Below are 15,071 nucleotides of genomic sequence, written 5' to 3'. Positions count from 1 at the left end.
AACAATGGAATGTCACACAATCATTAAAAAGTATTACTATAGCTTTAATTTCCTTACCTGGAAAGATCTCTGACAGACTGCGGAGTGAAGTAGAGTGGGTTACAAAGCAACGTGTCTTGTAAGAGTCTGTTTATATGAAATAATTGCATATGTGTGCAGAAACGCTTGGTGGGATAAGTGAAGGGTGGGTGGGATTTCTGCAGGGTGGGAAAATTTGGAGTGATATTTATTTTCATCTTGATGATTTTGTGTACCCCTTTGTGTACACAGTTTATACTGTCTTTTTATTAATTCTTTTATGTTTATTTATTTTTGAGAGAGAGAGACAGAGAGAGAGTATGTGTGTGTGACCAGGGGAGGAGCAGAGAGAGAGGGAGACACAGAATATGAAGCAGGCTCCAGGCTCTGAGCTGTCAGCACAGAGACTGACGTGGGGTCGACCCCACAAGGGTGGGATCATGACCTGAGCAGAAGTTGGACGCTTAACTGACTGAGCCACCCAGGCGCCCCTATACTGTGTTTATAATCAGCAATGAAATAATAAACTTATTTTTATTTAAAAAATAAAGCCAATGAATTCAAGGCAGAGAATAGAAAGAGATGAAGGAAACAAACTAAAAAATGTTAGTAGGGTTTGAACTTAGGGGATGAGGTTCTGAGCAATTTTCCCAACTTTTTGTTACTGTGTAATTTTTCTTGAATGTGTATGAATTGCCTTTCTAATTGGGGGGAAAAAGTACCTATTTAGCCATGGATGACTGTAATATGATCAAAACCCAACTAATGTTTATATTATAACCAGAACTCAATGTTAGCCCATCACAAAAGGGAACAAACTGACATTCTGAGAAAGTCTGCATAAAGGCCTTGTTAATTCCTCTCATTCCTTTCAAAAAAGCCTTTACCGTAAGAAATAGGGCAAAAATAATTTTTTGGGGTAAGAAATAGGCACATAAAGACCTGGTATAAAGCATAACAAACCACTGCTCGTTACTGAAAAATTATAATCTGCTGGTGCTTTTCCCCATGTACATATGCTTATGTATACATGTGTGTGTTTACGGATGTGTGTACGCATGCATTTTGTATGTGTGCATTCATACATTAGCGGTGGGGTAATTGACATTTAAAGCAGGTCTCCATCCTTTATTCTAAGCCCCTAAAAGCGGTTAATTATGCCCTTTTGTCACATCGCATTATATTTAAAACACTTCTAAGTAGCTTCAAATATTTTAACATTTTCATTTTAAACACAATGGATATGGGTAATAGCCTTGCAGTTGTAACTCGTATGTAATGAGATATCACTATAGCAGCGGAAGTGGAGTGTGTCATTGATAATATTTCACCTCCAACCACTTCTCTCTTTCTGCTAAATCTTGATGACATATTTAAGGTAAATCAGAATCACAATGATTTAAGTAACATTTGCCCTCTGAGAGGAGACTCAAAATTAATTTTAATTACAACTGATGGCTGCAAATAATGGCTTTGCTCCTCCTGTGGTGACATTCTTGCCAAGGACCGCTGCTGCATTGGTTTCAAGGTGCAAGATGCAGGAGGGACCAGTGACGGATGGGAAGGGCTCAGCGCCCTACCCCTGCGTGACCTGTACGCCAGTCTGGTGTCCCTACTTGTGCCCACCACCTGGACGCTCAGGCCACGCCAGCTCTGAGCACCAAACAAATAAGGAACCTTCGAGTTTAGTGGTAGGTGACTCAATGTGCATCTTTGCTCCTGCTGTTGGTTTTATATGTTACTTAGTCTTGCCCGTGTCCTGTTTTCACCTAGACCCTCTATCAGACACGCTCAGTCTTTAATCTTCAGCATCCTGGTAGGACCCCCCCCCCCCGACTCTTCTTTTGCCCAATTCTTCTAGATTTTTCTCTCTGCTTTCCTAAACATGGTGTGTCAATTTGTTTCACCCTGATTCTCATCCATCTAAATGTTAATGTCAAAGGCTCTCCATGCCGGCCCATCTTATCCAACTAACCCCTTGTTCCCACCATCCTCCCTTCACCTGCCTTTATTCCTAAACTGGATCATGACAGGAGTGGATTCATCAGAAGCGACTGTGGGAGAGGCTCATCTGGCAGAAAGAAGTACATTACTGTGGAACGAAACCCCGGAAGAGATTGGGTTACTTGTTGAAAGAATTGGGTGGAATAGATGGGGTCATATGTTTCACTCTTCTCTCAGATACCCCACTATGAGCCGGGAAAATGGGGCAAGAGGGCATGGGGAACACAGTGAGGATGAGAACCAAAGCTCAGAAGGGACCCCCTTCATGGCATTGTTGCCCCTCCTGTCATGTCCTCAACTCATTGCCTCCTCACCCCCTGCGCACTCCATTCAAAGCGCCGTTTGCTAATTTCATGAGTAATTCTCATGTTGCTACATCAGTCTTCACTGCACTGGAGTCTTCAACAGGACGCTCCTGATACCCTCTCTTCTCTACGAGACAATGCTCCTTTCGACACGTTAGGCAGCCTTGCCTCAGCCTCACTATTTCCCATTATTGAAGCTCCTCCAGGCTGGGTCCTAGGCTCTCCATGTCCTCCCTGCTTGCTCCACAGATAATCTTATCATGCCAGTGGTTTCAGCCACCATTCTATGCTCCAAGATTCACTAGTTTATATTTGGGCCCAGACCCGTCTCCTTTGGGTTCCAGAGCAGTCCATACAACTGGCTACTGGACATCTCATCTGAATGTTTTGCAGGCATCTCAGTGTATCCCCAGATCCCCAGATTCAATTCATACACTTTCCTTGCTACTGCCAACATCATGCCTATCCCTGAGCTCCCCGCCAAATGTGCTTCCCTTTCAGTATAACCCACTGGAGTAAATGGCCCATCTTTCCACTTGTCCATCTGTCCGTCCGTCCATCCATCCATTCATCTGTCCATCCAACCATCCATCCATCCTCCTGTGAGTCAGAAACAGAAACATCTCTGACTCCTCTGTCTCCCTCACCCCACATCCTGTCCATTCCATTTGATCAATTACTTCTCTGGAGTCCCTCGATTTCTCTTCTTTCTAGTCCACATTATCATTGCTTCTCACTTGGGCTACTGAGAAAATCTCTTAACCAGGGTCCCCTTCAAATTCATTTTTTACTTTGCAGTCAGATTAAATTTCTCAAATGCAAATTTGATGAACAATCCTCACCCCTCTCCTCAAAACACCCTTTGATGAGGTCTCCCTTTGCTTTTATAACAAACACTAAAATCCTGAATCTTCCCTAGAAGGCCCTGCAGGTCTGGCTTCCATCTCCCTCTACCCCTCACCGGCCTGCCCCCCACTCTCACCCTGCCCACCTCCGGCCACCTGCCCTTCCTTCAGGGCCTCAGACTCAAGGGGTCCCCTCGTGTGGAGGATCTGTTCATGTGATGCACCCCCTGTCTGCAACATCCCCTTGCTCTAACCCTTCATTCAGTGGTTTTCCATTTCACATCCTCCGGGAAGCATTTCCCCATTGCCTCAACAAGTCAATCCTCACACGACAGAGTCTCATGGTACCTTGTCCCTCTCCTTCATGGCCCTTAACTTTATTTCAGTAATTTGTATAATCGTTTAATTCCTTTGTATAATCACTTAAGTCTCTCCTCCCCTGCCTTCCCTGGAAAATGCCAGTTCTTCACATTTCTACCTTTCCCCTGGCTCCCCCTCCCCCTGCTCCAGTGACACTGGCCTCCTTGCCATTCCCAGCACAGCACCGCACCGCACCACACTGAGGCAGGCCTGCCCCTTCAGGGCCTCTGCCTGCACCTGGCTCCCCTCCTTACCTGTCTCAGGCCCTGGCTTCCATCTTATCCTCTCAGAGAGGTCTTTCTTGACCACAAGGTAAAAACTACAACCTCTGCCCTAACGCGTCTCCTTCCCCTGCCCTACTTCCTCTGTTACACACGTCGCTTTCTATTATTCATATTATACAGTTTACTTAGTGACTTTTTCTGCTGCCCCCATAAGAATGTCAGGTGCTGTACAAGCAAGGAATTTTGTTCTGTTCCCTGCTCTGTCTCTGACACCTAGGATAGTGCCTGGCCTGTAATAAGCACTCAATAATATCTGTTGAAAGAGTTCCTTTAGCTTGGCACAGAGCCTGGCCCACGGCAGACCAATATGTCTTTGTTGAAAGGACCACAGAAAGGGAGGAGGGAGCCTCAGAAGGGTCTGCAGATTCTGGCTCCTTATCTTCAACTGCCAGTCCCCAGAAAAGAGGACCCCAGGCTCCAAGGGGCCCCCTTAGCCTGGAGATTTGGTGTGTATCTTAAGCTCAGAGTTAATTATAAGTAAGAACCGTGGAGAAAATTGCCACGGCTGTTTTTGTGGTATGGTGAAAGGGGTATTTGTTTACATTTGAAAAGGACTAGCCCAGCAAATTTACAGTGTAAATGAGGAAAAAGTTTAACTTAAGAGCAAAAGCCAATCAACAGTTTTTAAGCACCATTAAAACCATTTTATATGCAAACGATGTTACAAAACAATGAATGTGATCATTAAGAACGCTTCTTATGTTCTCTGAAGAGCACTAACGAGAATTTCTAAGATACGTTGACGGAACCCTCAGTTCCTCATCATAGTCAGTGGTCATTCCCAGGGCCTGGGTGCTCGGAAGCAGACTTCTTTATCCGTAAAACCAACTTTTCAACAATTATATCATTTCTTAGGGTGCAGGGTGGGTGGTAATACTCTTCCCCAAGCCTACAAAGAAACTACTGATATGAGTGCCTATGTAAGCAGGATTTGGGTAAGTACTTATTTTATAGGAGACTATAAATTTTTATTTCAATAATGTTGGGAGGCAGGTTAGGCCATGCTTATCCTTTGTTCTGTTTCCCTTCCCACCCCATATTCCAATGTGCTGGCCAGTGCCCTCCAGCGAGCGGTCCCCTAGACCAGGCAGGATGTGGACAGCCATGTCAGCTACTGCCTTCCTCACACTTGGCCTGTTATTAAATGTCCTCTGACATCCTGTTCCCCTCAGAGCTCATTCAGAGCTACGTGACAACTAATGATAATAGACTGACAATGGATACATCCATTAGACCCTGTCCCCACTATCCTTCTTAGACAACAGACATGAAAGCATCAAAAAAGAGCTTCTCAGAAGACCCTCAACAGTGGCAGTTCTGGAATTTCTCTACGGGGTCTGCAGGGGTCAGCCTGGGGGCTGGAGGAACAGCTTGAAACTCCCTTTGGACAGCAGGTACCCAGCTTTTACTTAGTTGGTATATTTATTTGGGGTGGCCTGGGGAGACAGGGGAGAGGGGCTAAAGCCTCCTGAAGCTGCCTCTTGTCACCCACACTGGCCCCTTGCAGACCAAGACGCTAATGGAGAAAACTTCAAAACGGTAGGAAGCCAGTGGGGACCAACCATCTAACCATGCACCGGACAGTGGTTATAAGAGATGCTCCTGGATTGGAATCCCGCCTCCACACGTTATTAACCTAAACTTTCACTCAACTGCCTTATCTGTAAAACGGATACAGTCACATTACCCGTTTCATGGTATCGTCACAGGAAGTGAGTTCACATGAGTTAACACGTGGGAAGTGCTTAGAGCCGTGTCGAGCGTGTAGGAAGTGTTCAACAAGTGTTCGCGTTTATTCTTTTTTTCATTGATCATTCAAAACTCTTCCTCGAATGCCCACCAAGTGCAGGTATTAAGCTCTGCCTCAGGAAGGAGCAGGTTCAAAGTTATACCGGCCAGCGGCCAGCTGAGCACCCCTATACTCACACTCACTGACACAGCCTTCTGGATGCACAGCAGGAGGCCCACATCTGGGATATTGTGGGGACGGCAGGACATAGGCTCACTGACACCCCCTTCCACCTGGCATGGAGGGAGGCCCAGAGCATGCTATCAACTCCCTATTTGATCTTGTGACTCCTCCTTGGAGCTTGTTGTAGAGCTGAAGGAATTCCTGGAGAGAACCCCGAGAGCCATTATGAGAAATCTGCATTCTTTGAAGAGTACAAAGCTTTAGCGGCTCCCTGAGAATATGAAGGAACTTGGAAGGATCTATATTGGTCAAGCGATTCTTCCCATGGCAAGAAATAATGGTTTTCTTCCCTGAGCCTTGACATCACTACACACACGTTTCCGGCACATTGCCGTGTCACTGCAGGGTACTGGTGTCACAGGGCTCTTGTTACCTGCCTGGTCTACCCTGTCCTGCGGGCGGGGACATCATCCCTGTCACCTGGGAATCCTCACCGTGGGTCCGGTGTCTGGTGCTCCCTAAGTGTTGACTGAATCCCCTGAAGGGCAATAAAGCCTTGGGTCTATCGGAAACATCTTCTCCCTAAAAAGGACTCTGACAGGACCACTGCAAGCACGGAGTAAATGAACAGACAGAACGCTCAAAGCTAGCACGTGTCACCTGCAAAACCGGTGGTTGCGACTTATGAGTGGCCAGAAGGAGAACAGAGCCAGCTCACACGCAGTCAGGATGCTTCGTTCCTATTATGTGTAAACCCCACCCCCTCCTTTTTCACAATAAAACACACACCGTTGCTCTGCACTGTCCGATACGGGGGCCGCCAGTCTCGTGTACCATTTAAATTCAAGATGATTAAAGTTAAATACAACTTAAATCTCAGTTCCTCAGTGGCCCCCGCCACATTTCAAGTGCTCATGTGGCGTGTGGCTACTGGTTCATAGAGCGTAGACACAGAAGACTTCTACAGTCACAGAAACTTCTACTGGGCGGTCTCTCCTGTCCTTCCAAGAAACGTTAACTTAGACGCATACAATGTCGCTGTACTTTCACAATCAATAAAGCTAATGCATTGTTCCCTGGACTGTGCAAACGTTTCCAGTTGGTTCTTTCGGTAGCAGCAAGGCACGTGCTACACGCTCTCCAGTTCAAATCGTTTGTTTGTTTGAATTTACGGATCTTCAGAAATAGCGTTAATTCTGTTAGTACTTGTCAGTACGTTGAGGCAGTCCTGTGTGACTTGGAGCAGTTTAATTCGGGGCATGGATGGCTCCAGCCCTGGGAGAAGGAGACTCATCAATCCACCACGCGTCTCAGCATCGTTACGGCACATTAATGAGGCTGGGCTCCATTTAAACACCGTCCGAGGCATTATGGATTGGCAACATTCAGCTTCACAGGAACTGGGAATTTCTGAGATAGAATCCTCACTCTTTTGCTAATGAGTGTTGCGATATGGGGACTATCATTTAACTTGTGAGTTTCGGTTTCCTGTCCTTAAAACGGGGCTATTACTGACCTGCCTAACCCAAGTGTCTGGAGGATTAATGAGTTAATGCTTGCTGAGAACTCTGAGCCCCGTGCATTAAGGCTTGTTGCACATCATTATTTCCATTCATCCTCATGTAGCAGCTGGGAAACATTAGACTATTATGCTTACTCCAAAAATGCATTTTCTTCCTCAGCATTTTCACATTACCTACATCACCCAAACCTTAAATCTGAAAGTAAAACCAGCCCCACAGCAAGACACATTGACGGAGTGGGGGTATTTAGGTAGTTTTCCCTTTCTTGAATACAAGCATTACACCGGCTTTTCCAGAAGGATGAAAGCGGTAATTGCACTGTAAATTCTCACTGCGTGAGGCTGGTGGTCAATCTTAGCAGATGCGAAAAGAAAGTTATACCACAGCACATGCTCATAAGTGCTGTCAACACTTACATGCAATGATATTCCCATATCTGTTCTTCATTCTGTTCTCATCTTTCTTAGCGGAGTCCCATGGTGCAGACTGCCCTTCAAAGAAGCTCTGGAAGAAAGAGAAAAGTGACACGGAGAATTACAATTTGGTGCAGTAAACACAGGATCTTAATGATGGAGGATGTTCTTAAAAAATGTACAGCAAGGGTCAAGAAGGGAAAAGGATGTTCACAGGAAAGAGAGAATGGGTTAAATACGTTAACTTTTTGTTTTCCTTTACTTGCTACATTACATACATGGATGGGGGCTGAAGTGTGAATTCACAGTTTATCGCACAAGCCATTAAAATGGTCGAGTTCACCCTATCCGACTTTAATCAATTTAATACAGAAAAAGAATGAACATGTCCCTCAATGTCTTAATTATATTACCATTTCTCATTATTCTCTTCAGAGATGCAAAGATGTCGTTTTTCTTCCCAATCGCTAACTGAAAGAAGGTGATTTTTGGTTAAAACTGTAAAGGTAGGTAAGCTATGACTTCATGCCTTCAAGGCTAAAATCCCGTTATAAATCCTGCCAGAGTTTTCTCTTCCTTTTTAATGGAGCTTAGATGTCCATTTATTTAAGGATTTGGCATTATTATGCCCAGGGTCTTTAATCTTCATGTTATTAGTCAGATATATATATTTTCCTGTTCAAATGATAATGAATATATCCTTTGGTATCAGTTGAAAAGGGGAAAAAAGGCCGAGACTTGTATTTCCACTTCAGTTCACCTTCCCTTTTATCCTTGTGTAGCCAAGTGTATAGAGAGGGAAGGGGAAGAAGGACGGAAGTAAGAAGCAGTTAGTCAAACTGATTTCTTCCCTTTGCCACAGCTACTCTTCCACTTCCTTCTTGGTACCGACTGGGAAAGAAGAGGAGAGGAGGAGGGGGAAGATAGAAAGGTAGAGCGGATGGATGAGAGCACCATTCCGAGATGCTTCAGGGCCAGAGGATGTGGTTTCAGGAACTCACACCCTCAAACATGCCCAGGGTGGCTTTTCAAGTTCTCTCTTTAGAACTGAAACTCCTCATCTGTCCTCCTTACAGTGTTTGGCCATCTTGTCCATTTCCGACCATTACCAATATTTAGTGATCAGTCTGTGGTTCAATGGGACCTACTTAGTATCACTTTCTATGGGTCCAGTTCTGGCTCATTAGTAAAACTGCATTAGTATTGCTGCAGGGGGTAAGACCCACCTACTCAGAGGCCCCATGAGGGAGCCTCACCTCCTGGCGTGTTGCACAGACCTGACCACGAAGTGGATGGTGTGCAGCTCATCCTACTGTATCTGCCGCCAGACTATAAATTCCCTGAGGGCAGGGACTGCGTGGTTTCATTGCTGTCTGTGCACAACCTCTGCCTCATGGCAGGAATCCAATAATTGGCTATTAAGTGAATGAGCGATCACAGTGTTTGGTGATGGATGAAGCTTTACTTGTGTAGCTTAAGTGTGCGAGGGGCTCAAATACCTGGGAAACCTGCCTATGTACCGTGTGTGAAGTCCACGCCTTTTCTTGATGTGTATTGATCCTGCTGTTAACCAAATAGCTCATTGGCCACCGGAGACTGGCTGGAAAAGAGCCCTATCCCAGCACTGAACCACTGGTATCAGTCCCTCCATACAACAAAGAAGCAGGGACACTCCATTTTGTAACACGCAACAGTGAAAAAATAACACTGCGAACATAAGCATTACAGTTTTAAATTGCCTGTCTTAATTTAAGGTACCTTAGTCACGATCATCCTTGACACCTTATTACTGTAATAGTTCTTACATTCTATTTATCATTTGGAAACAACATGGCGGCAGACGAGGATCAGACGTACTATTACCTATAGTTCTATTAACAGAGTCACAGCATACATTGTTAATTGAAGGGTGAATACCACATGATGTAGGACAAATTACAAGGAAAAACATTTTCAGGTTATTAATAAATTAAGTCAATAGAAATACTAGCAGTGAAAATCACTAGTTAATTCCCTCAGGAACAAGGCTATCATATGATAAAGGATTTATTCAGACATGTAACTTCTATTCTGCTATGAAATACACATTTAAAAATAGCTTCAGGGCTTTTAGAGTCAGACTCTGTTTCTGAATAGTGTCTTTGTTACCCTATGAATGACAATTATTTTACAGTTGAGTAATAACTATTATCTGACTGCCCTCATAACAGTTTAATTCTACTTTGAGTTTGTCATGATGTAATTGCCAATTTCAATCCCCTTTGCCTTTTCCGCCCATCTAAAAGTTTTCAGGTTTTGTTTTTTTGTAGGAAGATGAAGAAGGGAAAAGTCTTCCAGGAGAGTCCATGGCCTCTGGTGAACACTATCCTAGGGCATGTGTGCATGTATGTGTGTGTGTGTGTGTGAGTGTGTGTGTTGGGCACACCTGCCTGCGCACACACACACACACACACACACACACACAGAGAAAGAGAGAGGCAGAAAGAGAGAGAGAGAGAGAGAGAGAGAGAGAGAGAGAGAGAGGAGTATCAGCAGTGTACGAGGGGGACAGGTACTTGTACAACTAGTAAAAATAATGCTCCTAGGTCACCTGAGGCAACGCCACATGAATCCCTTCCCCTTCTAACAAGAAGATGTTCTCCTGTGGGGAAGGCGGGCACATCACAGCTATTTCTTTAGCATTTGTGACAATCACAGGCCTTCCGATAGCCCTTGCTTTTAAAAACAGTTATTTTAACCTCATGTTTTCAGGTAACTGGTGGCCAGGAAGCAGACAAAACAAACAATGAAACGATAACCGATCCCCTTACATTTGGCCATGACATGTAGCTCACGGCATGTTTTCCTAAGGTGGGGCCCAAGTCCAAGCCCACTTGGGGCCCACTTCCAAGCACTTACTATTGTGTACTTATTAAGTGCTTGCAGAATGAACGAGTCCACTCTCTCCACTAAAGCTCAGGAGAGTGGTCAGGCACGGAGGGATGTTTCCCTGCTCTCAAGTTGAGGGACATGAGATGTAGAAAGAACACAACCAGCTCATAACACACAGGCCTGGGTCAGGCCTCAATGGTTTTTGACTCTTAATCCACGGATTTTTCTGTTCCACACCTCCCCTGACAAGGACTTGAAACCCTCTTTCAATATATGTGGCCAATGATTGCTTTCTACATCTTGATCACATCTCCTTGTCTCTAAATGAAGGTTTACAACAAGAGAATATAAGAGATGTCAAGTAAACTTCATTCACTCTTACAAAAACGGAAATTTTCTGATCTTGTAGGATAATGTGATCATGGCAGGGAAGCAGCAGCAGGCGAGCAGAAATGGGAGGGCATTCTTGCAATAAGCCTCTTCACCTTCCTATCCAGGAATTATGTGAATTACTTTTAAGCAGACAAGTGTATTATTTTCTTGAAGGTGAAACAAAACACAACAAAAAGTGCTGCTCCATGAAAAAGATGAGGTGACTAGTGTTATCCATTGCGTCCTGATTCCTTATGGACATTGTGACCAGTCTTGCGTTTTCTGGAAGAGTTCTGATTCCATTTATATAGCCAATCTCCCCACGAATACATCCGCAATTATTAGAACCACAGGTCCTTGTCTTTGGCTTAGAAAGTAAGAAATATACCCATGGGGAGTACAGAGAGAGGAAAAAAGGGCTTTCTGGATTGACTAACTTGGCTTCTGTTTCCTTTTGTCAATGGTGATGATGATTTTTTATTTCCTAAGATGGACCCAGTTTTAAATGCTATGGCTTTTTGTTAGCATACATCACCTGTTTCAATTTCTAGTTAGAAAATAAAACTTTATCTATAGCTCTAGGGCCATTGGGCGTTCCAAGAAACTGTGACATGATATATAGGTCTTCCAACACTGTGAGCCCCTGCTTTCCTGGTTTGGGAATTCTAAGCAAGAATCATAATCAAAGCAGGAATGCAGTTCATCAAGGCTCTAGAATACTGCATCTCATCTGGTCCATAGCGAGGCCTGACACAGACTTCTCATTCTCCCAAGAGCCCAAGCCTTTTAGACAGACCACTGAGACGCACCCTTTTTTTTCAGACCGTGAGATGGACCAATAGTCCCCAATAAACCTACCAGTGAAATACACCTGAGGAAAATGAAGTAATTTTGCGATGCAATCATTCTATCAAGTCCTATTTCACTTAACTTTTGACTTTTAAATACATTTTCTCCAGTTTTACTGAGATGCACTTGACATACAGCACTGTATAAGTTGAAGGAGTACAGCGTAATGGTGTGAGGTACAAATCTTGTGAAGTGATTCCTGCTGTAAGTTTAGTTAGCATCCACGAACTCAGAGAGGTACTTAAATATCTTCTAATAAATTAAGCAAATCAACCCACATTTCATATGATTTTCTTCTGTGGATTTTTTTTTTAAATCTGGGCAAGGTTCTTCAGCTATCCTTTTTCTTTTTTTCTCATCTTCAGGAAGGTCAAAAGTTATGTGTCCCTTTAAAATTACATAAATTGCTTTGAGAAGACCTCTACTCTGAACCAAGTATCTTTCGGGAGGTGAGTAGTCACCCTGTATTTTACGTGGTATCTACTAAGGGCTGCTCCTATCAGATTTGTTGAAAGTAAAGCCAATGAGGTTTTGAACCCTCCTGGTGCTGAGAAAATAGAACTCTGTTCCTTGAAGGAATCAGAGGATTCCTGAGCACATGCCAATGTCTGGCGTCTGTTTGGGGGCGGGGGAGGGGGTTCTCTGCTTACCGCCCCTTATGTTTCCCTGTGTCCGAGACCAACTGTTATTATGTTCAAGTTCAAGTACAAACTCCAACTCCTTGATCTCTCGTCTCATACTATTTGCTTGACGGTTACGAGCATGTTCATTAAAATCAAATTTAACTAAGGCGCAGGTGTGCTTTTGAAAAAGCAGTCCGGTGAGAGACAGTGGGACAGCCACATAAGGACAAGCTTGGGAGACCGACGATGACGGTCCACATTCCCAGGACACTTTTTTATAGGAGGAATTTAAAATACAGTATGGACATTTAGGCAATATTTAGTGTTTAGCACAGATTTTTAATATGCACATACAATTTAACACGCCAACAATGGACTTTTTATTACGAAAAAACATTTTATGTATTTTGGGGATTTAAGTTAATGGTCTCACTGCACCTTCTGTTAGAATTTTCATAAATATACTTATGCTTTGGTTCTACTTAAAATGTAATTAAAGTGTTTCCTCTGACTACCTTAGCTCATATATACTGAGAAAAAGGCAGCAAACCTGGGAACCACTCTGAAAGAGTAATAAGTCTCAGAAACAATAAAAATGAAACCAGGCAAGCTCCAGTGAATACCAATGACTTCTCCACTCTAAGATGCTGTGCTCTCCATGGGCAGAGAGCAGAAGGAAATTGAACATCCCGCATATAGTCATTTTTTTCTGAATGGGGAACATGTCTTTGTGATTCAATGACCTCCTCCCCCACCCCACATACCACTATCATTTTCCATGAGATATAATTATACATCTCAGTTGCCCACCTCAAGAGAACGTTACTCCAAAATGATGCAGTCCGTTACAAACGCCACAGCTCCCAGATATTAAAAAAGGAGAAAAAAAAATCCTATTCAACTGAAAAGCTGCCAGGAAGAAAGGGATGCAGGTCAAGGCTGTGCATAATGTACAGTATGTTTTCAGGCAGTGCAGGGTCAAGCTTTTTTCGGAAAGCTTCTGAAATGGAATTTTTCCTCCCTTTCTCACATGAATAAAACCAGGCACATAAAATGACTAAAGCCGTCACCCTGAAAGAAGGAAGATGAACTTGCTGGGGCATGCAAACTCTCCGAACTTTCTTTGTTTTCCGCACATACTTCTTCTGCTTCTTCTAGGCACTGCATTTTATTAGGGCCATGTAAACCATTTATTGCTATCATACGAAAGCAGCTGAAGACACCTAAAATTGCCTGATGGCTCAGAGTGGAGTGGTGAAGGGAAGGTGGCCCCAAGATGTGCTCCCGTGTGGTCTGCAGTCACAGCCATTCTCCTGTGTCCTGGACAGAGGCAGCCGGAGGGAGCATGTGATGCATTATGGGCAAATGAGGTTGGGGCAGGGTAAAAGCCCAAATCTAGACACACCAACTGCGTTATGGCTAAACCACCTGAAATCTAAATGTGAACACCGCTTGGCATTTTTAAAGAAGCGGCTAATCACTCTCAGCGCTTCAAATGGCCATGTTTCACTGAAACAGAGTCCAATTCCCAATTTTGCAGAATTTTTCTATTTTGCAAGAGGATCCAGGCATGCGATGATCTTGGCAATAGTCATACTGCCTTTCTTTACCTAACATCTCTTTCTCTTTTGACCACGGAATTGAGGTTTGCAGCCTGAAAATATTACATGATGTTTCCATGCCCAGAAACAGTCAGCAAGCAGAAGCTAGGACCTGGACCCCAGCTTTGAACACTGTGATGCCCCTCGTTGGCCACAAAGCTGGCAAGAACACGTGGCTTTGTGCCCACTGCATTGCACTGTGCACGCAGCAGTCTGAAGTCACTCTGGTCGTGGGTCATAAGCCACCAAGCATTTCTAGTTTCCGTTCTTTGTGGAATAAACCTCTTCGATTACACACAGATCTGCACCATCCACGCAGCAATTTCCTCGGGGGATGTGAAGCCATGTGCACTCTGGAGGGATCCTCAGTCTACCTGCTTTTCTTGAAATGGGCCTAATGTCAAAGTCTCCTTTCTTTCCACCTTCAGAATCACTGTGGTAGTAAGCTCCTGCTAATGATGTGACATATCCCTCAAGTGTATGGAAGCAGAAAAAAATCTGAACACCACTGATCAGAGAGAAGTACCACTCTTGAATTGAGTGACGGAGGAAAAGTGGGGACAATGTTAGCTGCACAGCAGTGGCTCTTGCTGAACCTTCAGTGGGCGGGGCCAACAGCCCATGGAATTACAGAGACTGAGGCAGGTAACACAGGTTAAAAATTTCTTTTTTAATGTTTATTTATTTTTGAGACAGAGAGAGAGACAGAGAGAGGGAGAGACAGAGAGAGAGAGAGAGAGAGAGAGAGCGAGCGAGCCAGGGATGGGGGCAGAGAGAAAGGGAGACACAGAATCTGAAGCAGGCTCCAGGCTCTGAGCTGTCAGCACAGAGCCCGATGAGGGGCCCAAACCCATGAAGCCATGAGATCATGACCTGAGATGAAGTGTGATGCTTAACCGACTGAGCCACCTAAGTACCCCATCGTGGCTTTAAAAGGGGGGCTACTTTGATGTATCTAGAGTGAGTTTCTGTTGAGCATTAATTTTAAGAGGCAGAGTGTAGCTGTTTGGGGATACTCAGCCCTTTTGTGTCCCGCATCCTTCTTCTCTTTGAACTCTGGAAGAGCGCTTAATGATGAAGTTCTACGTTCT

At 44.3% G+C, this 15,071-nt stretch overlaps 1 protein-coding gene across 6 annotated transcripts in view; it reads right to left on the bottom strand.

The window, feature by feature from the left end:
* PTPRM (protein tyrosine phosphatase receptor type M) overlaps nt 1–15,071 on the bottom strand; it is a 795,639-nt gene that overhangs the window by 94,020 nt on the left and 686,548 nt on the right. For all 6 annotated transcript variants that reach the window (XM_058692682.1, XM_058692677.1, XM_058692679.1 and 3 more), the window contains one exon: nt 7,668–7,755. In XM_058692682.1, coding sequence (XP_058548665.1) covers nt 7,668–7,755 — 88 coding nt within the window. The remainder of the gene's footprint in view (nt 1–7,667; nt 7,756–15,071) is intronic.

Source organism: Neofelis nebulosa, chromosome 11, assembly GCF_028018385.1.
Source record: "Neofelis nebulosa isolate mNeoNeb1 chromosome 11, mNeoNeb1.pri, whole genome shotgun sequence".
NCBI lineage: Eukaryota > Metazoa > Chordata > Mammalia > Carnivora > Felidae > Neofelis > Neofelis nebulosa.
This window is presented reverse-complemented; position numbering and strand designations above follow the sequence as displayed.